The sequence below is a fragment of the Aptenodytes forsteri genome, unplaced genomic scaffold (assembly GCF_000699145.1).
Source record: "Aptenodytes forsteri isolate BGI_AS27 unplaced genomic scaffold, ASM69914v1 Scaffold208, whole genome shotgun sequence".
Taxonomy (NCBI): domain Eukaryota; kingdom Metazoa; phylum Chordata; class Aves; order Sphenisciformes; family Spheniscidae; genus Aptenodytes; species Aptenodytes forsteri.
Window position 1 is genome coordinate 4,116,327 of NW_008794963.1, and position 21,067 is coordinate 4,137,393.

At 39.5% G+C, this 21,067-nt stretch overlaps 1 protein-coding gene across 1 annotated transcript in view; it reads right to left on the reverse strand.

The window, feature by feature from the left end:
* The window catches only part of STK3 (serine/threonine kinase 3), a 149,616-nt gene that overhangs the window by 125,063 nt on the left and 3,486 nt on the right, over nucleotides 1-21,067 (reverse strand). Inside the window, exons 2-4 of the mRNA XM_009275516.1 lie at nucleotides 16,931-17,011; nucleotides 16,345-16,473; nucleotides 12,341-12,455 (exon numbers count right to left, since the gene is read on the reverse strand). Of these exons, the coding sequence (XP_009273791.1) occupies nucleotides 12,341-12,455; nucleotides 16,345-16,473; nucleotides 16,931-17,011 (325 nt within the window). The remainder of the gene's footprint in view (nucleotides 1-12,340; nucleotides 12,456-16,344; nucleotides 16,474-16,930; nucleotides 17,012-21,067) is intronic.

Sequence of the window (21,067 nt, forward strand, 5' to 3'; positions counted from 1 at the left end):
TGGGTTTGTCTAGTTTGGAGAAAAGGAGGCTGAGGGGTGATATTATTGCTCTCTCCAGCTTCCTGAGGAGGGGAAGCAGAGAGGGAGGTGCTGATCTCTTCTCCCTGGGATCCAGTGATAGGATGCGTGGGAATGGTTCAAAGCTGCACCAGGGGAGGTTTAGACTGGACATGAGGAAGCATTTCTCTACCAAGAGGGTGGTCACACACTGGAACAGGCTTCCTAGAGAGGCAGACGACGCTCCAAGCCTGTCAGCGTTTAAGGGGCAATTGGACAATGCCCTTAACAACATGCTTTAACTTTTGGTCAGCCCTGAAGTGGTCAGACAGTTGGACGAGATGATTGTTGTAGGTCCCTTCCAACTGGACTATTCTATTCTATTTTTTACCCTACCACGAGCATAGCAGTTAACCCCATTTGGATTTTACAATACATTCCATCATTCTAAGCTTGTATTAAAAGGACATATTCCTGAAGACAGATTACCTAAACGCATCAACAGCTTATGTCTTCATATACACAAGATGTGAAAAAATGTTTTGTTGGGAAATATATAATTTTTTTTTTTTTTTAACACAAGAGACAATAGATAGCTCTTTTTTACATCATATAGAGACTAGTTGGCACATAAATTATGTAAGCCTGATGCAATTTGGGGGAATAGATGAGGCAGATACACTTTTTGAGCCTACCAATTGTTGGAAGCAACAAGGGACCAAAGTATACAAAAACAGTTCCAAAGCTCCTCCAATTCTTCATTTATTCACAGTCTTACAAAACCACAAATAAACTCTTAAAATCCACATCAAAATAGTTCCTAATTATGTCTCCTCCCTTCTTTACCATAAATCACAGGCTGTCCTCATAAGGATGGTTAAAAGTCACTATGTAGGTAGTGTAGTGCTGTGTCCCTGCAAGTGGCTTTCAACTTACAAAGGAAACAGTTAAGTACAGAATCAGCCCATAATGCACCTTGTCATAGCACACAACTTGCCATCTACTTAATATCCAGTACTCTCTAACAGTAGTTTGATGTTAACATACAAGTAATGTCATTGATAACTACCACACAGTACAATTAAAAGAAACAAAACTATTTAATATTTTAATACTAGGAATATGTTACAGTCAGTGTTGCTATCCTGGTCTGGATGTATGGTTCTTATACTGTACTATTCCTGATCAAGCCATATGGGTATTATGTTTCCTGCTAAAACAGTCCATTTATTTTATTCTGAGCTTTAAAACATACAGCACCATTCTTCCATCAGCATAGCATGCTCTATACCTTGCACCTTAGTATAATTTCACAGTCATTATCTTTCTACTTCGTTTCTGATTTCCAGCTGTGTCAAGATCCTCATTTAAAATCCTGTGGAACATTTATCTGCTTTGTATCTTTGGCTAGTTATAATTCTGTACACTGTGTTCCTTTGATGGGTTGGTGCTACCCTCTAAATATGAATCAGCCATGAAGTAGCTTCAAATCCTTCATCATCAAAACCACATGCAAGTTATATATTAAAATGAATGGGAATGATAAAGGTGAAAAACTCTACAGCCTACATAAAAACATTAACCATGAAGCCAATCTTTAAAACAGAAATTTGGAGCAAAGCAGGTCTCAGCAAACTCAGGTGTTCCACATCTACTAGGAGACCAGCTAATCCACATATTTACGTCTATGGATGCCATGCACAAGGGAGACTTAAGGGTGCATTTATACAGTCTATCACACACTACCTAATCCATGCAGCTGTTAGGACAAGTCATCTACAGGTTCTCTGCTCACAGTCAATCATTCTCCTTCCTGAGGGCCCCTCTGAAGGGGTCTGGGTCAGCTGAATTGCTTTAACTGCCTAAGTCCATTCCCAGCTGCTCTTTTTACACTAAGTAATACATGCACATTAAGCCTGATACTTCCAGGAAGTATCAGATCACTGCATCTAAACAGTCTGATTAGGTCAAGCACACCGGGTAAGTCCACTCTCATGGCAAATAAAGGCGCCATAGTATAATCATTCTTCCACCAGAAGCTATGAAGCTCGAACATCACTGATCTTATGATAATCACATACTTCCTCCTATTCTTCATTTATGTGAAGATAAGGCTGGACTAACGAAGAGGCTGAGATGCAGGAGAGATGAGCAAATGAGCAGTGGAGAAGAGATGACAGTTACTACGATACCCTTCCAGCTTGTAATATTTGAAGTATAACTTATGAATTAAGGCAGTAAGCTTCAGAGAGAAAGAGAGCTGTTACGGTTGCAGCTCTAGCCCAAAGTCAACATTAGATTCTGGTTCCCACTGTCTGCTACAAACTTCAGTGAGACTACACTCTCCTGAAGCCACTTTTCTTGAGCTTCACTTTCAGAGCAATTACTTTTCAGACTTTTTTTTTTTTTAAGCACATCTGCTTGCTCTGTGTGAAGACAGTGCTCTTCAAACAAAATCACAGCCTATGTCTTAAGTGAGGTACCAAATCATGACATATAAACTACCTATGATGACAAGGTTTTGTCTAAGACTTTCAGTAATTGTCTCAACTAATGGAGATAATCCCTTCTTCCTCCTATATTGTAACTAAGGGGACACCTCAATATTACAGTAATGGACGGAATAAGAACTCACTACCATAGGAGAATTACCAATTTTACTCAAGTATAACAACTTAGGCACAGGATCATATGAAGGAAGTGAGGCAGCAAGTGTCATTCTTCTTACTGAGCCCAAGTCATGCTGCATGTAAAATCATATGGAAAATATGCCACAATAAACATGACCATTCACTGCACAGGTGATGATTAGTATTGGTATTTTTTCAGATTTGTCTTTTTGACTACGTAATCCCAGTAATATAACTTTTGTAATGTTTCTTGAATATAATATGCAATAGACCTCATCTTCTCTTCTCCTTAAATTAGCATTTTTATACTGGATAACTCAAGATAGTGCTAACAAATCAGTCTTCTACCTGTAGCTTGAAAATTAATATAGCCTAGCAGCAACATAAAATTATCTAAAACATATCTAGTGGCTTGTATGGAAAACTATTTCAGGATATCTCAGGCATCTCCCAAGGTGCCTTTCAAACAGGAAGCACTTATTTGAGTTGTCACTAACAGCAGCAAAGGATTAGTGGTTTTATGAACACAAGATCCTCAGAGGAATGAGGACTACTGGGGAGAAACAGGATCTACCTGACAAAGAAAGTCAAAAGTATCTTTGCTTACTAACCTAGTGAGAAAAGCTTTTAACTAGGTTCACCAGGGAACAGAAACCAAAGCCTTCAGGTAAGTGGAGGAACAGAGAATGGGGAAGCACGTACCGGACAGTGTTCTAGGGGAGGTTTTCTCACTCCCTTTGAGAGAAAGTAGGGCAGACAGGTACATCAGAAACCTGTGCACAGAAGTATACAGCCTGTGATACAAACAGAAAGAACTGCGAGCCTGTGCGCAGCTGCAGAGCTATGATGGGATTCAAGACACAATGGATAGCTCACACAACTAGCATGCTGTGAGAGACGTATGCAGGCTCCTCACAAGCAACAAGCAGGAAGGATGGGCAGGGTTGAACTCTACACAAACATGCAGCTCTGCTATGGAACACTTAAACTTGTTGAGAGTTTATAGGTCAAAATCAGAAGGCTAGCCCAAAAGATGGATGCCATCATAGAACCTGCTACAAACCTCCCAATCAAAAAGGTGAAGTAGATGAAGTCATCCTCAGCACTGGAAGAAGCCTCTGATCATAGGCCATTGATGGGGGGAGGCAGAGGGGTTCAACCACCTCAATACCTGTTGGGAGAGCAGTATGGCAGGGTACAAAAAATCCAGGAGTGAGCAGTAATAATTTTTACTGCATCTGCTGTACAGGCCCACTACAGGAGGTGTTCTACTAGACCAGCTACTCATGAGTACAGTAAGAACTCGCCAGGGATGGCAGAGGCAGCCTTGGCAGTGACTATGAGATGCTAGAGGTTAAGTTATGGAGGGAAGTGACAAAAGCAAGTAGCAGAACCAGCTTTCCAGATAGCAAACCTCAGCTTGTTAAAGGAACTAGTAGGTGAGATCCCAGGGCATGCTGCCCTAAAGGGCAATGGAACCCTGAAGAGCTGGTTGAGCATCAAGGGCAACCTCCTCAAAGTATGAGAACAGTCCTTCCTGACATGCAAGATAACAAGCAAGCACAGCAGGAGGCCATCTTGAATGAACTAAGAACTCTTGACTGAGCTAAAGTGCAAAAAACAAAGCATATAAAAGACAAGCAGGAACAGATTACTAAAGACAAAGAAGCATTGCCTGGATACTAAGGAGCAGAATTAGGAAGGCTGAGACTAGGGTGGGTTTGAAACTGGACAGCAATACAGAGAATAGCAAGAGCTTGTATTGGTCTATATGCAGAAAAAAAAAAAAAGAAAAAAACACAAGAAAAATGTTGGCCTGCTGCTAAATGGGGTGGTCAATCTATTGACAAATGAAATAGAAATCTCCTAAGAATCATAAGGCTCTCAGTTGTCTCTGCCTAGTAGCAAAAGTGGAATGAGTTAGGAATTACTCTGGTAAATTGGACAAATACAAGTGCATGGGAGCAGATGAGATGCCTCCAAAGGTGCCAAGGAGCTGGCTAGTGCCAACTCAAGGCTACTTCTTATCAGCTTTAAAAAGTTACAGCAATCAGGGGATGTCCCTTATGACACCATCTTCAAAAAGGGCTAGAAGAATGATTTGAGGAATTACAGGCTGGCCAGATTATCCTCAGTCCCTGGGATATTATGGAGCAAATCCTCACAGAAGCTAATTTCTAGACACACAAAGGGTAAAAAGGTGAGTGGAAACAGCCAGCACAAGTTTACCAGAAGGAAATCACACCAAATTAACCTGGCCACTTTCCTATGAGGATGAAGAGAGAGCTGAGGATGTCATTTAGTTTGACTTTACAAAGGCTGCTGACAGTCTCCAACAGTATCTTTTTAGCCAATCTGGGCAATCATGAAGAAGATGTAAGAGAACAACTGGCTGGACTGCTGGGCTCAATGGTGGTTCAAAATGCAACCAACAGCCAGCTATAAGTGATAGTCCTCAGAGGTTGATACTAGGGTGAATACTCAACATCTTCATCAACAACCTAGACAGCGAGCTAGAACACACCCCCATCATGCTTGTGGATGACATGAAACGGGGGAAGCTGTCAATACACTAAAAGGCAGGGCTGCCACTCAGAGGGACCTCAACAAGCTGGAGGAATTAGGTTGACAACAAACTTGGAAGTTCAACAAAGGCAAAGTGCCACACCTAGGACAGAACTCCTCCATACCATGAACAGCTGAGGATCAATGGGGCAGGTAGCATTGCTGCAGGAAAGGTTTGGGGTGGCTCCAGTAGACAAGCTGAACCTGAGTCAGCAATATACCCTCACAACAGGGAAGGCTCACCATATGTTGGTCTTCATTAGGAAAGCACAATCAGCAAGTCAGATCAAGTAAATATTCCCCTTTATTTAGCTGTTGTAAAGCCAAATCTGGAACACTGTGCCCAGTTCCAGCCTACTGTAAAAGAAATGCTGACAAACTGGAGAGTCCAGCAGTGGGGACTAGAGCACGATGTGCCAAGTTGACAGAGCAAGGTTTGTCTTCTCTGAAGAAGAGTGGATATTTCAGTGCAATTTTCAACAATCTAAATGGGGGATTAAAAAAAAAAAATCCTCTTAGAGGCAGACACTTCTCAGAGTGACAGAGAAAAAGGAGAATGGGCAACAGTTCAGTGCAATTCAACAATCTAAATGGGGGATTAAAAAAAAAAAATCCTCTTAGAGGCAGACACTTCTCAGAGTGACAGAGAAAAAGGAGAATGGGCAACAGTCACAAGTTGTCACAAAGGAAGTTCAGTTAGATACAAGAAGAAAGAAGTTCACAGTGCTGCAGAGAGAGACTGTTGAATCTCCCCCTTTTCAGATTTTCAAAACTCAGCTGAACAAAGTCCTGATCAACCTAATCGAACTTCAAAGTTCACCTTTCTTGGAACAGGAGATTCAACTAGATGACTTCCAGAGGTCCCTTCCAAATTAAAATTATCACTTATTTCAAATCAGTGGCATACTGTTCACCTCCTTCCTCACCACCTCTACAATAAACATCCAATTTCAGAGTAACCTTTCTTTTACCTGCAGTTTTGCTACATTTCCTTCGCTTCCTCACCACAATAATATACAGCAATAAATCCATCCCAACTTTAAACACAGATTCTTTTATTGTAAAATAAAACATATATGGAAGAAGGATATGTTGTTCTGACCTAATGAAACTTGGCTTAATTCCTTAGACTGAGACAAATTTTATTGCCCGGATTAGAATTTTATATGCAGAAAGATTGACTCAAACTGGAAAGACATTAACAATTCAGCTGATATTTCTGGCTCTCCAAGGCAAACAATGATACGTTCTTTGAGGGGAAAGTGTGTTCTGGGGAGGCAATAAGGTTAAACTTCCACCCTTTAGTATAACAGGAATCAGACTTTGTGAGTGTTTTGCGATGCGAGGTGTATGTCGGGTACCAATGGAGAACTGCCCTGATTAAACATCCATTTAAACAGCTACCTCTGACTGAACACGTTAGTATAAATTTCTTCATATTCTGTGTTTACATGATCATTTTATTGTTTCAGCAACTTAAAACTGGCATGACCAAAAAATTATATGAAGAGGAGAAAAAAAGCTGTTGCTTACATTATGTAATTCTAACAATCCTTTCTTTGAAAAAAATCTTCAGCAGCTCCAATTGAAAAATGAGTAACTGACTTCGAACCACAAATGCAACTTCTGCCATTCTCCTAAAATCTCCCCAAATTTGCCTTCTGAAACTTGTGGGAGGGTGGGGAGGGAAAGGAGATCTGCTGAATATGCAACAATATGTCTGTACCGATTGGAAAAAAACATGAAAATTCTATCCCCTCCTCAACATATTATAGCCTCTCTCAGCTTTTAGCAGTGACCTGACTACAGAATGAGATTAGTAGCAGATATGAACATTGTGAAAACCAGCAAATACAGCCATTAGAAGTGAAGTAGTACTTTGTAAGCTTTCTTCCAAGAAGCACATTTTAAAAACAAAGTCAGTGAATTATGATGCTAAGCATTTTAACATTACATGGCTACCAACAGTTTTAAGACTGCCCATAAAATGATATCCAACATTTTATGCACGTACCTTGGGTAATCTAGGTGGGAAACTACAGAAATCATCCAGGAAGCTAATTCTCCTTAGAACTGACCTGTAGATGTTCATAGCAATATCTGACTAGTTACTAACAGTATTTATTTTAATGGAAATATGAAGGTCAGATAAAGTTTGGGGAAAGATAATTCTGCCTTCAGAGCAACTCTTCGTATTTTGCAAATAAACACCAGACCTCAGATTACATACTGTTTTAATAGCACATACAGTGATACCTCACTGAGTGAGCGCGATCCACTAACACTGAGTCCTGTAGAAAAAGGGGGAAGAGAGGACAATTAGTGTTTCACACTGCACATGTACCAGAGGATGCTGCATGGCCAATCTTAGTTCTGAAACTTCCCAACTTCTGAATGCTTTTTTGGCAGCCTTATTTGCATGTAATATACACACAATTATTTTGGAAACAGATGAACAGTGTAGCTCTAACTTGCTCTTCTTCCATGACAATTAACCAACATGTAACATGCATCTTATTTCTGGCACATAAACAACAAATACTTTTTTTCCTGAGATGAAAACTAATCTTCTTCTATGAGCTAATTTCCAAGCTGATGGATACAGTTTTACTGCAAGGTTGCAAGAAAGGTCTATCATTCTGAGATTCAGACACCATAACCCATTTTTGAAGGAACCTACAATGCTACTCTAAAGAACTAAGGAAAAATAATTCCTAAAAACTGAGATAATGCCACCCAGTGTTTATGTAACAGTCAATCATTCACTGCCATAATAAGGATTTTTTTGGACAAGCACTGAATAATCCCTGTGCCACATTGCAGAAGCTAGAATAGACTACCTTGGTTTGTAAGGCTAGACATGGAATAAGGCAACCAGGACATTTGGGATCAACTTCTTTCCTCTGCTTCCTCAGTTTGGCTGTATAGAAAAGTACTTGAAGAGTCTTGGCTTAAAGATCAGTCTCTGAACTGTAACACAGCTGACTAGCCCATTGATTCAATTCACCTCCCAGAAGGCTTACCGACAGAACATGGTCAGCAGCATATCTAGGATGGACTTGTCCATTGCCATAACTTCTGGCCACCAAGATCAGTTAAACAAGTTAGCCAGTGCAGAAGGAATTTCAGTCTTTGTGTAGGGACTGGCTGGCTACTAATTAATCCATGTGGGCTCAACTGAGGAAGTTACACTGTGATAGATGCTACTTAAAGAGAAAACATAAGAGTTATTACACCTTAGATAACCAATTTACAGCTACAAATCACATGTACTTTAGTGCAGCAAAGGCCCACAAATTAAAACTATTAACTGTGAAATTACTGAGAAACATGATTGCTTAAAACTGCAAAATAACATTCTTATGAGCAAAGTGCCTTTAGCCCAGAGAGGTAACAAAGGTCTGCCCTGGACCCCCATGGCAGCATATAGAGAAAGCAAAACCAGGAGGACATTCAAACACAGCATCTAGAAACACAGATACACTATTCATTTGCACTACTGGAGCTTAAACACATAAAAAAAGTGATTTGCTAAGAAAACATGGCAGAAGATAATCAATAAGAACACACGAGGCAATGTGTATGTGACTGGTAAACAAATTGGTATGTAAAGGAAGTCACAGTTTAGATACAAGATGCAGGACCTTTGGACCCAACAGCACACCACCTGTATGGTACTACATTGCTACACTTGTCACTTACAATACTGTCCCAAATAAGAAGGTCTGTCTCATAAACCCACTGCATAGCTACTACGTATACTACAGTCAACTGAATTTGGTCCCTGAAAGAGACAGGATTAGAATGACTCAGTTAATCATGATCAGTGGATGAGCAAGTGCACCTTAAATTATCAGTAGAGAGGCAGGGTTGCTGGTGTGCTGATACTCCAACATGTTAATAGCAGCCAGCAGGACTTAAAGTATTGCTTCACATTGTAATTATCTCATTCTATTGCAAGCTGCCACTGAAAAAGTCAGTCTCATTCCTTCTTTTCCCTCTGTTTCCCCACTGCTCACTCCTAACGTGTCTCTTGCATCAGATCAAGCCACTGTGCTGCCATAATAAGTCTCGAGCTAGCTCACGAGGAGGTGGGGAGGATAGACTAGAGAGGAAAACGTTCCCCCATCAGATCATCAAGCTTATTCAAGATCACCCTGCAGCCACACAATCACTGCATCCAAGGCACGGAAAAGGCAGAAACACATCATCCAGGTTGGAGGGTAACAGTGGAATTGCTCTTTTCGGCAGCAACCCACAGTTTGACTGTATAAGATACACGTACCTCCCAAATCAGTCTCTGAGAAAAGCAGACAAAACTAAATATACAGCCTTGTTGCCTTGGACTGATGAACACTACACCTCAGATGAGCTAACAGGCATCATAGGCTTGCTCCAGTGCTGATCTGCCTGGCACACTAGAAAACTCCAGGGCAGAATTCCAGAGGTTGATTTAACTTCAAAGTAGTGGCTTGGGCCTCTTGGACAAGAATCTGCTCTCGTCAAGCCAAAAACCTCTCTATATGAACAGACACTAGAAAGTTTCCTTAACTTTGAATTCTGCTTCCCTCATTTTTGGTCCATTAGAGCAAAGCCCAGTATTGTTCACTTTCTAGACAACAAAGCTTTTGAAGTAGAGGAAAAACAGATACAGAAAAAGATCAGTAAATTCTTAGTTTTAGAAATAAACAACAAGGGCAAATGCATAGTAATGTCTCCTCCCCAAATATAAGGGGACATCCACCTTTTCCTATGACTTATTTTGATATGATGATCCTAATGACCATTATATTAAAGTAAGGGTTCTTACTTCAACTCTCTCTTCCTCAGTTTCTTTTCCTTACATATGGAGAAGCAGGAAGTAAACTTTTCCTTGGCCCAGTCAGTCTTCATTTGACAACTTAGGAAAATTACAGAACACATAACCCTTTGTGTCTGGGCCTATTCAATAAACATCCTGACAAAAAAAGAATCAATTCCCTCCTCACTTCCAAGTGAAGACATTTCTTTTTTTTCTTGTGAAAAGCACAGCGAAACCACTTCTTGTTTCCATTAAAAAAAAAAAAATTAAGGTCACCAACAGAATGCTGAAGTACTTTAAGCTGCCTCATTCCAGTAACACAGTCACAAGCTTTCCATCACATGGTAATCTGGGTGATCAGGTCACTGTTCCACAAAGAGCAAGAGAATTCAAACAAGTCCAAAGCTTCTACTTCCAAAACTTGCAAGACGTAGGCATGGCAAGTGAGAAATGGAGGAGTTTACTTCACTTTTTTTGTTATATGCACCAGAACCCCCCCATCCTAAGCCAGAATAAAAGTTCTATCTAGCCTGGTAGGCTGTCTTCATCAGTGGCCTACAGTAGGTACCTAGGGAAGAATGTAAGCACACGTCAAGTAACCAGTGATAGTTGTCTGCTTCACCTTCACAGAGATCTGAAGCACATGGATTTCCTGCTCCAGCCATTAAATATTTGTGTTCAGCCACAGTCATTTTTTTCTGGCCCTATTCAATTACCTTTTGAAAACAAACTCTTAGCATCTATAAGATCTTCTATAAGCTATACAGTGGACCTCATCATCATGCGTAGAGAAAAACATTTTGCTTTGGATCTACTAACACAAGTGATCCCTTGTTTTGTAATAAACAGCGCATAACCATATCTTACTCACTTTCTTTGTGCTACTCATGATTTTCAAAACCTTCCACCATGTCTCTCCCTCCAGGTACCTCTTCTCAACACAGAAGTATCCTAATCCATTTAGAATCTCCTTCTAGAGAAGTATTCTTTACTTCTGATCATCCTTGTCACCTTTCTCTAACTTCCATAGTTCTGTTACGTCCTTACTAATGTAAACTTTGGCAACCCCTTTACTTGTTCAATTATTTCTAAACATTAAGCTGAAGTGCTCATGAACCTGTATATAAAGACTTTGCCTCCCCCACCAAGCCAAATGTATCTCTTCGCATTTACTTACGCTTATTTGCTCAGACACTCAGTATCACAAACCCTTTCAAGTCTTTCCCTGTTTTTACTACTAGGAATACAATCTCTCTAAATCCTGTTTTAAATAGGACTTTTTTTTTTTTTTAAATTCTGGACTAGCTTGCACCATTTCTTATTGGAGCTACTGACTCTTCTCCTAACCCTTGGATAATATACAAGTGTAAGGAGAGCAGTTCTAAAGGTTGCAGGAACTCCAGCAATCTCCCATTGTTTTTGGCTTCTCTCCAGTCATCAGTTCAACATTACAGCAGCCCTGATGCAAGCCACCTTTCCCAAAGAGGCTCCCTCTAGTCTGGACATCACCCCCACTTCCTAATAAATCTAATTCCATTTTCGCTTACATCTTATTTTCTAAGCCTAAAGATTGTTTCTCTCTCCTTCTCTTTCCCTCTCTGCTCCCAGGTACAGCGCAAGGAACATTTCAGGGCGTGCTTACAAAACGTAAAGAGCTAGCAAGTAGAGGGTCATCTCACAGTACTTGTTGGTAAAATGAATACCTTCTGTTACAGCCCACTACTGAAAACAATGGACTCAGAAGAACTAAAGATTATTCGACATCTACAAGAAAACATTTTTCACAGAAACTGTTTCTTAAGTAGAACTAACAAAGCCTTTTTCCTACAGGTTTGCATCCTCCTCTACATTACCGCTGTTATAAGCCCGTTAAGACTCTTCCATACAACCCTCCATTTTGGTTCCATCTTACATTCCTTAATTGGCATCTCTTCCCCTTCTCATTCCTTGAGTAATGCCAATTACTTCTCATGCTCCCCAATTACTGAGTGGGAGCAAGACAATTCTATGCCTGTTTTCAAACCATGCATGTATTAAGTGGCCTGTTGACAGACTGTGAAGTGGAAGGGGTAGGGGGAAGAAGCCACACAGTTTTGCCTTGTACAAAGCAGTAATTTTCAAGAAACTTCCAAGATCTTCATATTTCAAAATGCATTTGCTTCTGCTGCTGATCACTCCACAGAGGAATGGACAAACAGCTAATCAGAGCAACTGCATGAGCTTGTTTCCTGAAGAACCAAGGCATCAGCCAAGATCTTGCCTCGTAACTCTGACTTTTATTCTGGCTTCTAGTCGTAATTCACAGTTTAATTTTAGTAAGTGTTATATATTTTTTGAAAAAACTCACCGTTTTATTACGAAGTCTAATTATGTCCGAAACAGAGCCAGCTCCACAATATTCCATAACAATCCATAGATCTGTGTTCTTAAAATAGCTGCCATAGTACTTGACAACATAGGGACTAGATGGAAAAAAAAGTTAGATAAATAGATGAACTCTTAGTAGGGGAAAAAAAAAAATCATCATCACAAGTGTTGTTAAAAATTACAGTTTGACACACACTAACACAGCTAAAGAGCAACTGTAATCAAATACATTTTAAAACTGTAATCAGCTTAACCGCTGCCTTGTTAGAATGAAGTCTGACTGCTTAATAAAATTATAAAGGCACTACTATATATATCACAAGCTTTCAGTGATCTTCAAATACAGACATAGTTTTCCCAAACATTAGTCTTCTGATATAAAGCTTTGTTTTTCCCTCCTCTAAGGCCTCTCAATTTTTAACTGTCCTCAAAGTTATTGGATGTTTCCCTTCTTGAAAAGATTGCCTTTTCTTCACTCCTGAGCAAAAAACCATGGAAACTCACCCATGTTTTCCTGGTTTTGCAAGCATGAACTTACTTCAAGTACAGATCTAGACTTCCATATGAAACAGAATCTAGTGTTGGTTTGAACAAGACTTCTGGATTTGCAAATGCATTTTCATATTGAAGTGTCTCATGTGAAGAGATAGTACTGTCATAAACAGCACATAGTGCTTTGCTACTCATCAGTTTGTCACTTGACATAATGCTTCCTCGGAGGTACTTGCAAAAGAAAGGCAGACAGATGAAGTAAACATAACAAGGATCTTCCTTCAGAAAAGTGATTAGATGGTGTATTTATGGAAATAAAAGGTTGGAGGTTTTTTGCAGGAACTTAAGCAAAGGAGGTTACAGTTAGATTGCCATCCATCTCCCACAAAGTCAGGAAGTAAGATACTGAGAACTCAGACAGTGGCTTCTGGTCAGAACACCTGCATTGTGGGGTGGAATCAAACACTATTTTGTTCTGGAGCAAGGAATTGTTTTAGGAACAGCATGTTTGGCAGCAACATTTTTTGTTAGAAAACTGATATAAGAAAAAGACCTATGGTTGCCTCCTGCAACATGATGCTATCTTTATAAAAGATAGGTCAAAACCATCAGTAAACTACTTCATTAAAGAGCGACTGTTAGTACTATAGGAACTTGCCTTTACAGAAGGCAAGGTGGGTCAATTCCCTCCTAACTAGTCAAAAATGCCTACCAATCAAGTTACGACATACTGATCTTGCCCCTATAAATTCCTGAAGTGAGGAAGGTTACTATTACTTCTGAAGAAAACCCACTAATTTTCATGACCATCTCTCGCTAGATTTACACTATGCTAGTATTCCCAGCAAAAATTGTGTGTATTATTACAAATCAGGACAAGATAATCTTTTCAAAAACATCAAGTGCTGTGCAATCTCAAAACACTGTTCACGTTTGCTTAAAGCCTTGTCCCAGTTAACTACATGGGCCAGCCTTTTCCATATCAACTGCTTATCTTAGAATCTACATTTTTCCCCTTAGGAGAGCTTCAGCACATACAGTGTAGCTAGTTCTAGAAACAGACATTGAGAAGAAATAAAGGGTAAAGTGTTAAGATTTAATCATCTTTTATTTGAGATCCGGCAACAGCTCAGTGCTTTTCTGTAATATCTGTGGATTCATCACATGTGAAAATAAAGTACTAAAAAGTGCATCATCCCTCCCATCAGTACTGCACAGCACTGTATTTGCACAAAGGCACATGACACATACACAAGCACACGGTGAGGAGCTGCAGTCAACCCTTCTTTTTGACCAGAGAATGGCTGCATCTTGTCCAGTGAAGGAAGAGTTTATGTTCTAAAATTCCAAACTCTTACTCTTAAAAAAAAAAAGTTATACACTAGTACATGTCCAGTAAATACTAAATGCACCATGCTGTTCAAAGAAAAGCAGGAAACAAAGAACAAGGGCAGAGAAAAGGGGGGCAGAACAGGGGACATAGGAATAAGACAGTGAGTAGGCCCACCTAGGACAAGGATGAAAACAGCACAAGAAGCATAGTACAGAAAGGTGAAAAATTTAGAAGATTCTCAAGTATCACCACTTCTTTTCTTTGCCAGTATGTTTCACAGACATTTATTTTAAGTATCTATTTCAATCCTCATCCAGTACTAACAGACATACACACACAACCTACACCACTGTTTCCAGTCAGCTCACATGGCTCAAGCCTGTGCAGCAACTAAGGGCTGCTATCCTATCACTGACCCCATAGAAGAACTCTTTCTGAGAATTCATGAGCTGCTATCTTCCAACTTACTCAATGTCTTCCTTTATGTAAGGCAAAAGAAATTAAGCAGGGGAGATAAAAAGAATTAAGAGCACAGCAACAAGATGAATCAAAGTAAACATATTTTAACTCCTCTTCCAGTGCACAGGAAGAGCTAAGGACCTACTCTGGGGATCAAATCTAGTTCCATTAAATTAAGTAGACAAACAAGATTGCTGCTTCCTTTTTAATCTGTACCTGTTACAAAACTCCAACTGGCCAGACAGACAGAAACAGTCTCACAGGGATGAAAAGGATTAAGAGGAGCCCCAACAAAACTCAAGGGTCCCAAATTGTTTTATTATCCCCTGAAATAACCTTATCACACACATCTTCGTGGATGTGGGAAAAAACATAAATCCTTCCTTTTCCTCCCATTCCCCTGCCTGCACATTTAACAAGTTTCTAGTGTTCGGAGCAGTCAGTGCCAGAAGGGAACGGATTACAAGGTCCATTGTGTTCATAGGTCACAAATACTCAGATCAGGGCTTGCAGGCAGAAGTTCTAAAGAAGTTTGAAGAACAGTTGCATTCTCATGTGCTAGATATAATGTACTCTGAGGTCTCTATCCCTATATTTAAGGATAAATATTTGAACCTTCTCTCCTCCTTCATGACCCCGTAGACAAGATGCTCTGGAGCAGTACAATCAAGCTCCATGTAACACCTGAGCAAAACATTCAGCAACAAATCTTAATGAATTCAGACTGCATTAAAAAGATTATCTTTAAATCTGGGATGAGTACTGCTCATTGCGAAACAAGAGCAAATTTTTCATTTAAAGACAGAACTTCAACATTAACACACCACAAAAGCACAAACACAATTGAGAAATAACAGACCACTTGCTATAATAGAATTCACCAAGTTAATGACTACAGCAATCAATATTTTAAAGAAAGTTTCTCCTAACTAGAATGCAAAGCCTTCCTGTTTGCATTTCGAGTCGCAAACAATATACTCTTGTACCACTGATCAGACTTGAATAAAGACTCACCCTAGCACATGTGACTTAGAAGTTACAGCCAAAACCTTAAAAGATTATTCCCAAAAAAATATACAAATAAAAAACTGACAGCTCCACAGAAGAGAAGAAACACAAAGTAATTTCTGCATCCTTGCAGACACTTGATGTAAAGGCTTCCATTCCTACAATACTAGCAATCATAAGATATAACATTTGCGAACAAGGATAACAGTCCTTCTTCCTATTAGAAGATTGTTCACTTTTTTTAAAAGTATGTTCCTACATGAAACAGGCAACCAATAGACTACTATTTTGGAAGTTAACTGCTAGCCATTAATCTTGTGCTAAAAACATCTTTATCGATCTTCTGAAATGGGTTAACTCGGAATTCACAAGGCCTAAGACATTTACAGGAAATATGAACCTTCGAGCTTGCCAGTGCAAGTAAAGTGAAGCAAGCGTGGAGAATTCTAAGCAGAGGCAAGTACTTACTCTTTCAACAGTTCCTGTTACGTACACTATGTGTACTTCCTTCAATCCAAGCTAAGGATAGGAGGAGGTCCACAAAGTGATTCCTTTAAGTAAATTGTCCAACACAGACTGCTTTAATTTTCCATCTTAAAAAAAAGTTTGCAGCTGCATATGTTTCAGCTGTATTCCCAAGTATAAATACAGTTTCACATAGACTCTTAAAAAGGGAGAATTGTCACACCTACCTGTCACACTGTTGCATTATAGAGATTTCTTTAATTATTTCTTGAAGATCTGACTCCACGGGGACCTGTTTAATTGCTACAACTTGTCCAGACTCTTTGTGTATTGCTTTAAACACGCTACCATAAGACCTAAAAATAAGAGAGGACATTTTTTTTTTTTTTTTTAAACAAGATAAACTGCTTCTCATTTCCATTATGGTGAAACTTTAAAAAGTCACAGAAGCCATATGTTCATGCAGAAGTTTGAGGGTTTTTTCAGGCTACAAGAAATTCAGTTCTATCAGGAACTCAGGAAAGACGTGCCTCTGAAGAATGAATCTTTGTCAAGATGTAGTGTATCTAACTCCAGTACAGGCACAACCACCTTTGCTGCCTTAATGAACAATGGACATTAAAAAAATGCATAAATATATTTGGGGAAGCATGGAAGTCTACTGATGCATGCATTTGCTTTTTTAGTAAAGCTTGTCTAGAGAAGCATTCCTTAGGACATTTACAGTCACTCTCCCTGTAACTTAATATTCCAACACATGCTTTATATACTGTTTCCCTCTGATCCCATCCCCTCATAAATAGCTGAACTTACCCTTCACCAAGTTTCTCCAGAACATCAAAGACTTCTTCAGGCTGCTTAGTTAAACTATCTTCACTTAGCTTTTTCAGTTTGCTAAAAGAAAGACAAAAGTTATTTGTTTGTTTGAGGGGGAACAGACACAGAACTCAAGCAAATTTTCATACAAGTGAGCAGACAGAAAAAAAGATTATAAAGAAAAACATATTTCAATGAAAATAAAATGCCTAAAGTGCAGTAATAAAATTTTAATCAACGATCATATAAGATGTAGAAAGTTATAACAATTTTTGTCATTACCACTTTCCCACTGATGTTTGCTCAATTCAAAGCAGCATGGAACCAATTCACTGTCCAAACCACTTCCTTTGCTAAAGTAGAAACAGCCAAAGAATACAGTAAAGCTCACCTTTCGTCAAAAAGCAGCCAGCATGCAAACACATGCTCATTACTGCCTAGAGTACGCTATGTTGTTATCTGAGAAAGTATAAACCAATCCTTCACTCACATGAAGTACCCACTTTCTAAACTATACCACTCATAAGCCAGTGAATTACATCAAGTTAAAAGCAGAACCCAGAGTCAAGATGACTCTGGGAGCATATCATAGCACTTGACCCTCACAGGTGGTAGCAGAACACTGAGCTTCCAAGAGTTGAGTACTCTAAGAGCTGTTGGGGCAGTCCCTTTTGAATCTTTGTGATTGTACATAGGGACAGGCGCAACAAAATCTCCAAGTACATAACACCACCACAGTTTGCCCTCCCGTTCTCTGTCATACAGTCCCAAATCACTCAGTATCACCCTACAATTTCTCCCAGCACCTTCAACCCACTCTTACCACTACCCTTTGTCCTTTACAAGCAGTCCTAGCCTTTCCCTGGTCTCCAGCATTCCCATCCATCCAGCCCCCCAGACTCCTGGCAGATCTCAGAACACAACTTGGCTGCAAGCTTGCAATGGAGCTGACACTGAACATAGCACAGGAAAATATAACCACACACACATTGCGGTGAGGCCGGGTGGCTGCAACATGTAAATCCTTCACCCTAAAAGTTAAAGGGAATTTTGCTGCAAGATTGAAATAACAAGTTAACTCTGTATGATAGCCAAGGGTACTATTAAAGTAGAAGATGAGCTGAAGAATAGCTGGTGCTGTAGTGTTCGATATAGACAATGTATTCCATATGCAGGAGGAGGAAAAAGGGAAGAAAAAAAAGAAACTTTGAAGCACAGCAGATCATTGAGAACTTATGGAAAATATGTTATCCTGTGACACTTTCCTGGAAATGAATACAAAATAGGGGAAGGGAGGAGGGCACAGACAGAAAAGATTGTCAAATCTAACATTCAAAGAACAGTGTTCAAAAGAAACTCCTTCATATTAAGAGATGCAATTCTGTGATATACAGAACTAATAAAAAAATACAGTGAAATGACTGAAGGAATTCCTGAGTCAGAAGAGACTTGTTACTGCCAACCACCTAAGTAAAGACAAAAATTTAAAGTAATTGTATAAGCACACAGGTCATATGGATTGGCGTTAAACAAGGAAAGCAAGGGAGGCAGGAGGGTGTACACATTTATATATCAAAGAACTATTTCACAGATGTAGCAATTATATGAATACAAAAAGCATCCACAATCAGTAAGGAAAGGTGCATGAACTGCTGTAAAGACCATGCAGTTTGCTACAGTGAACAGGCAGGAAGCTGGAAAGCATGTGCGTTTAAGGGAGAATAAAAATCTTCACAGCAAAGGAAAGGCACAACTCACGAACACGAAGGAAAACAGCAGAAAACTCAAATGAGGGCAGCTAAATAAAGTCTGCAAAAGTGATCTACAAATCAAACACAGGAACACATAACAACTCTGCTTTCTTTTTCGCCCTCTCTCTGCTTGTTAGGGACTAGAAAGCAGAAAGATGGAACTTAAATCTTGCAGGGAAGCACATATTTCATTACTGAACAAGTGTAAGTTGAGACAAATAAAAAGAAGAGGGGAAAAAAAAAGATTTTGCAGGTAGGTATTAAAGAAATAAATCATTCATTTTCCTTCTTTTGTTTCAAATTCTTTTTTCCCCCTCTGATCAGGTTATCTGCAGTCTTAAAGGCAGCGTTCACAGAATAAGTTACTGCAATCATCCTCTGCTTGCCACCAACAAAAAGCATGCACAGTATGCTTATGATACCAGCAGAGACTCAAAAAATAAAAAGCATGACCATTAGCTGAGTCTCTCACTTGATCAAAGAGCTGTGGAGGGACTGAACCTTTTAGTAACTGCAAGAAAAGAGAAAACATACAGTAACTTCAACCAAAGATGTCTAAGAAGATAACACTTTCACCTGCTCATCAAAAGAGTAATGCCTGCTAAAATGAGAAGGCGAAGAAAAAAAAAAAATCCATACCAAAAGGATTCCAGCAGCATCATTAACGCCAAGGCATTGCGAGTGCTTGAGAAGAACTAGGGAAACTATCACAAACAGCCATAAACTGATCAAAACTAATGTCACTGTCAAATAACAGATTATCTGGAGTACTTAAGAGGCAACCTGGAGACCAAAGAAATAGGCATTCTGTAGTTTTAAAACTATTTTCACATTATCCAACTCTGACAAACGTGTTATGAGACCAAATAATACTTAACACTAAGGCAGCTAAATAATAAACCTACTTAGAGGAAGAAAGATACATCAACCTCAGGAATTTCATCACCAAATACACTGCTCAAAGTACGTCACGCTCCTTCATAAATATACTGTAAGAGTACAGATGCTAGGTCCAGTGTTCAAGTGACAGTATTAACACCACAGCTCTTTGAACCATAGAAAGATCCTAATGACTCAGACTGTTTAATCATTTCTATTTCTGGAAGTTTAATATAATTCCCAGCTCTACCTACAGAACAGCATGCAATATACCCTGAAAGGGTTGCAATAAAGAAAGTGTTTGTGAAAACTTCATGAGAAGCAAGGAGGAGGAAGACAACTGTTGTAACTGGCTGTAAAGCACTAAGTAGAATACAAGAAAAGACCAGAAATATTATCTTATTATACTGGTTAAAAACAAGCAACTAAAACTTGGTACAGAGGAACACACCTAAGACTTCAGAATCAGCTTCTTAATCACGAGTTGTTTGTGCGTGTGTGTGTGTCCCCTACTATCCACACTCTGAAAACATGCAAGATAAGACATATAGAGCCAACCATTTCAGAATGATCACTGCTTTTTTAAAAGCATTAAAGTGTTCTATATGGGAAGTGAATACTATGAGCACCCAGCAAAATACCTATCTGCTAAGGCATGACTAGAAATACAAAGGGGTGGGGGGGAGGCACAACTGAAGAGACAAAGGGCTCAATAACAATCAGAGAGAAAGATGGTGTCTCATTCCTCTCCCTCATGGGTCCTCTACTTTCATAACACATGCATTAAAACAGAACAAATAAATCAGTAAATTCAGGTACTGTTCTATTCGGGCCACAAGATGCAAGTGCCATATCTATATATATATATATGTGTGTGTGTGTGTGTGTATATATGTATCTGTGAGAAAGTCCAAAGGAGATGTGTAGAAGACAAGTATAAAACTTGGGGAGAAAGTCATTCTGCTTTTGTTTGCTCTAGAAAATCATCAGGTAGTGACTATGGGCTATTTCAGTAGTTTTCCAGGACAGCTGTTCCTGAAAGCAGGAGGACTAACTAAACTACAATTCTGGGACAACAAGAGTTGTCAAAAGGGTTTTCTTGTTCCAAGCAGGTTTGACTTTCTGCATAACACCTAGTCTCTTAAACAAGAAAAATACATCCTAGCAAAGAATTTTACTTTTATAAATCTCATTGTTTAACCCCAGCCAGCAACTAAGCCCCACCCAGCCACTCGCTCACTCCCCCCCAGTGGGAAGGGGGAGAGAATCGGAAGGGTAGAAGTGAGAAAACTCATGGGTTGAGGTAAAGACAGTTTAATAGGTAAAGCAAAAGCTGCATGCACAAGTGAAGCAAAACAAGGAATTCATTCACTCCTTCCCATCGGCAGGCAGGTGTTCAGCCATCTCCAGGAAAGCAGGGCTCCATCACGCATAACGGTTACTTGGGAAGGCAAACGCCATCACTCCAAACGTCCCCCCTTCCTCCTTCTTCCCCCAGCTTTAT